General features: G+C 46.6%; 1 protein-coding gene across 1 annotated transcript; it reads right to left on the bottom strand.

The window, feature by feature from the left end:
• Positions 1-538: 538 nt before the first annotated feature.
• nptx1l (neuronal pentraxin 1 like) lies at positions 539-4398 on the bottom strand. The gene is made up of 5 exons (XM_079282687.1): positions 3910-4398; positions 3380-3587; positions 2496-2740; positions 2238-2417; positions 539-1872 (listed from the first exon to the last, which is right to left on the bottom strand). The coding sequence occupies exons 1-5, from the start codon at positions 4351-4353 to the stop codon at positions 1651-1653; spliced, it is 1299 nt and encodes a 432-aa protein (XP_079138813.1). The 5' UTR covers positions 4354-4398; the 3' UTR covers positions 539-1650.
• Between the last annotated feature and the right edge of the window lie 327 nt (positions 4399-4725).

The following is a 4725-nucleotide window of genomic DNA, read 5'->3' as shown; positions in this document are numbered from 1 at the left end:
AGGCGAAGCAAGACGGACCCTTTCTAGCCATAACCCGGCGCAATTCTTCCATTCTTTTCCTTTCACAATAAAAGCCCGAGACATATACACTGCAGAACTGTTTACCAGTGGGAACTCTGCTTCATTCAGTGCATTTTGCTCAAACAAAAGTAAATCAGATATCTTACAGTAGCTTCGGCTGGACAACAGTTTACCGCAGACAGACTGCCAGACGCAGCTGTGGATCAATGAGATCGCACAGCTGTTCCTCTGCCTGCGCAAAACTATTACAACCTTTTGACTGAAAAGGTTCTGCAACCGTCCGAAATTCACATCGCTGCCGGTATGACTGAGTTCTGATGAAAAATATTCGCAGTCAAGTATTTCGCAATCGTATGCTGGTTTATGTGAAGATGCTGTTGCTGTATGTATTGTGTTGAAGTTTTTGTAAAACCTGTAATAACTCTTTGGCCTTCTGTCAGATCAATAGTCACTCTGCTTGTAGCTCTGTGTTTGGTCTCCACCACCTCCTGGTAGAAAAGATCTGCCTCGTTAGCTGCTAAATGCTCAGGTTAAGGATTCTGGAGGTGAAACTTAGACCTTCTAATTGTAGTGAATTGGGACCTTATTTCTTTAAGTTTGTGTTTCAAAAGGAGTGTGCACATTTCGCAAATAAACATGTTGGCACCTGTATATGATTCAAGTATCACAATTTATTACAAAAACTAGAACTTTTTTCATCTGTCCGTGTTGCCATGCTTTAAGCACATAACAATACAGTATAAAATCTCAAATTCATATCGTAAAAGCAAAGATCATAGATGCTGACGCAGCATTTACAGACGTTAACACATGCTGTTACTGTACAGAGAACATTCCCACTGAAGTACAAACATCTGCAAAATGCGTCATTATCATCAATGAATTGCATTTTTCAATAAACAATCTGATCCAACCCCATTCAGAGTGTTACAAGAAACACCTTTTCAAAATCATTTTTTACAAGAAAATAAACACTAACGCTGCAAATCGTAATGAATGTGCTGAGATTTTTTTTTTTTTTTCAACAGCCCAAGGCACTCGGGCTCGAATGTTGGCAATATATATGTCATTCTTTACACAAAATCACGTCAAGCAGGTGGTGGAAGAGAAAGAATAGTGAGAGAGAGAAGCAAAGTCGTCTATTTTATGACCTCCTGAAGAGCACCTCTCTTTAAAGAAGTCCACCTTGTCCCTTTCACAGTGAGAAACCCTGGCAGTCGAGACAGAAAAGACGTTTGAAGAAGTCAGTTGTTTTGCTGAATTGCGTGACATCTGTTGGCTAAAAACTACATAACCTCCTACTGTACTTTTGATGCCGGCCCGACGTTTCGATCCCCCGAGAGCGTCCTCTGCTCTCTGGAGCATCAGCGGCTGCTTCTTCCAAACCACAAGTAGGCCTGATGGTGCGTTCAAGCGCCACTGGGCGCCAAGGTGTCCCGTTTGCAGTGACCTGTCCCACATGAGTATTTGGTAAAAATCTATCAAGTGTCCAGAATGATGTTTTCATATATCTATAACAAATCCAGATGCTATTCATTGAAATAATCCTGACTTTTCAAATGACTTTACCACGGCTGTGACAACAGAGTGGCTTTGGCGGAATGCGCTGATCTCCTCTTTCCCTGCAGTTCAGTTGAGCTGGCGACAGGCTTCAAACGTCCACTTCGAGGCACCGCCGTAAATGTCGAGGCTCGTCTCCATCCACGCAAAAACGTTGCCCACTTGCGCTTTGCTGCTGCACGTCGCCAGATTGTATATCTCTCCGACGGATAGTTTCCGATCCCAGATGTGAAAATTGGCCAGGTCTCCAACGAAAGCTTGTGTTGCGTCAAATCCTCCTCCGAGTGTGTCCTGTGGAAAAGACCAATGGATTCAATCAAGGAAGACATGATTTTCCTCCCTCTGGCTGCTTTGTGGAAAGACCCAAATTGTCTTGACCGACTAAATTGAATGAGGCATCTTCAATCCACTGGGATTCTTGATGAGTTCCAGTTAAAGATCTAATCTCCTTAACACATGTGATTTACATTTGTTTATGTTACAATGAAATGGAAAAATGACTTTTCCACAATCTTTCACCCCATGGCAGACACTAAATACATACTAAGACATGCCTTCAGTCCTACAAAGCAGTACAGATGTTCTCCACACGTAGCGCGTGTGGCTCTAAACACGCGGTGCCTTCATGGAAAGCGTCTGATGTGCGTTGCGTTTACCTGCTCTTGGCCCAGGATCAGCAGGCCCTGTGGTTTGATGGGATGATACGGAGCCAGATTCTCTCCACTCCCTCTTTTGACGCCATCTTGGAAAGCTTCCCAGACACCATCACGAGTGGTCCAGGTCACGCAGATGTGATGCCACTTTCCGTCATTGATGAGAAAAGGCAGCTTGGCGACCTAGAAGGAGACGGACACGACGTGAACGTTTGCTGCAGCGAGCCAAAACACAGTCACACTTTAAGAGGTCGGACATGCCTTGTCATTTATTAGTATCTCCATCGGGTTGTTTCCCCACTCTATGAGGACCAGCTCGTTGGCTTGACCCGGGACTGCGTAGGAGAACGGTGTGCCCACTCCCGGGGACGCGTTGGACTTCAGCCACATGCACACGGTGAGGGCGTACATCTCTGGCAGACTCTTCTTCACTTTTGCGTACATGTAGTTGGTTCTCAGTGGGAACGTGAGCTGGAATTTATCCAGAGGCCTGTTGTCTCTCTGACCTGTGGAGAAACAACGGACCGTGGTTGACTTCAGACGCTTTGGAGAAGGAAGTGTTAATTGGTTTTCTTTCTTCAAACTAAGATATATCCGTCCTAGTGCACACGTGCTGGGGATTTACATACATGTAGGAATTACATGTTACACAACACATCCACAGTCTCCAGATTTGCTTTAATCTCGCGTGATAAATCTCCCACCACGGTGCTGACGTTAAGCGTCATCTCGGTTTCTGCTGCCGCAACGCCTCAGTATTTTACTGCCACACTTTTTCTTTTCTTTTTTGTTGCGGTATCGAGAGCGCACCGTGTGTGTGTGTGTGTGTGTGTGTGTGTGTGTGTGTGTGTGTGTGTGTGTGTGAAATGGTTTAATCTGCATGAATTAGAAGAGGAAACTGCAGAGTGTACCGGCATGCTCCATCTTTGTGCGGATGAGTAAAACAGTAAATTACGTCATAAAAGCTTATAATATCAAACTGGATGTGCAGAGAAGAGTTTTTTTATAGCATTTTTCGGCCTCACGTACAATCGCTTGCCATCTGGTCTGATATCTCTAATAATTCCACTCATCTCTGCATTTCCCCACCAAACACTCCCAGATCTCATCTACTTGTTGTGCCTGTGCTCTCGTCAGCTCTGTACCTTTCTCCAGGTCGGTGATCCTCTGGTGTAGGGACGTGAGCGTGGACTCCACTCTGCCTCGCTGCTCCGTCTCATTCCGGAGTCCGGGCTTCCCCTCCTCGATGCTGTTCACGCGGGACAACACCTGCTTCTCCAGGTCGTCGATTTTACTTTGGAGCAGGTCTTTGAGGCTGTTCGCCTGCACCGAGTTGTTACTTCTGCTGAATTGCTGTTGGGGGGGAAATAAGCATTTAGCTTAATGTACAGAACGATTTTGAGTGGGTATATACAAATTAACTTTTTAAAATTCTATTAATATATCTGGACAAGCAACTTATTTATATCTAGCAATGATTGTTTTCTCTTGTGTGCTCAGAAGATGGTAAATGACACAAATCACAATCCTTTTTCTTCTTCTTCCTATTATTATTATTGTTTTTGTGTTATTATAATATTATATTAGTCTAGAAAAATGGGTTCGGGGTCGTAATTTGGAGCTTTGCGCAGAGTCCCCCAAAGTGATGAAACTGTCCTCAGGAGCAGCAGCCTACCTCCAGGTTGTCTAACCTCTGCTTCAGCGACTGTAAAGTCTGTGATAGTTGCGCCAAAGTGTCCGCGGGGCCCCTCGATACATCCCCCATCGTGTTTTTTGCCCCAGCGTCTTTCCTCCTGCCCCCGGGCCGCGCGTCCACGGGCTCGCCGCGGCTCTGGCTCTCGCATCGAGCCAACTTTGAGGTCAGTTCCCTGATGGTCTCTTTTTGGTTCATGATCGCCTCTTTCTGCTGCAAAACCGTCTCCCGCAGCTGCATGACGGTGGTCTTCAAGTCCTCTCCTGGCACGCTGTTCTGCAAAGTGGCTGCGCAAATGTCCATATCCTTGGGCACGGACGTGCATATGAACTGCGTCTGTCCGCCAAAGTCTTGAGACGAACTCTCCAGAAACAGGCAGGAACATAGAAAAAGTCTCCAACTGATCCCGCTCTTAGTGGCCCGCATGTCTGCGTCTGTGCCGGGTCGGACTTTTGTTTCGGGTTGATGAGCCGCAGTGACTTGACGCGCGCGTGTCCCGATGTTGTTGTACTCGCTCTGTGGAAGCGCAGCCGGTTTTATACAGCGAGCCTGGTTCTGCGCAGAGCCGGCTCACTGCATCACGACCGGGGGGGGGGGGGGGGGGGGGGGGCTCTGGGAGCGGCGTCACATTCAAGAGATGAAACCCATTTTGCTTTCAGGCTCCCACGTGTTCAATCTTTCAATCTTTCATCACTTCGACGATTTGTTATTTCTCGCTCGCAGTGTATTATTCATCTGGAATGCTCGCATTTGTAGGCAGTGGACTGCTCGCGTGGCGGGGTGCCAATAGAGCTGTGT

Source organism: Melanostigma gelatinosum (genome assembly GCF_949748355.1).
Source record: "Melanostigma gelatinosum genome assembly, chromosome: 13".
Lineage (NCBI taxonomy): Eukaryota > Metazoa > Chordata > Actinopteri > Perciformes > Zoarcidae > Melanostigma > Melanostigma gelatinosum.
Note: the sequence above shows the minus strand (reverse complement) of the source record. Positions and strands in the feature narration are given on the sequence as shown.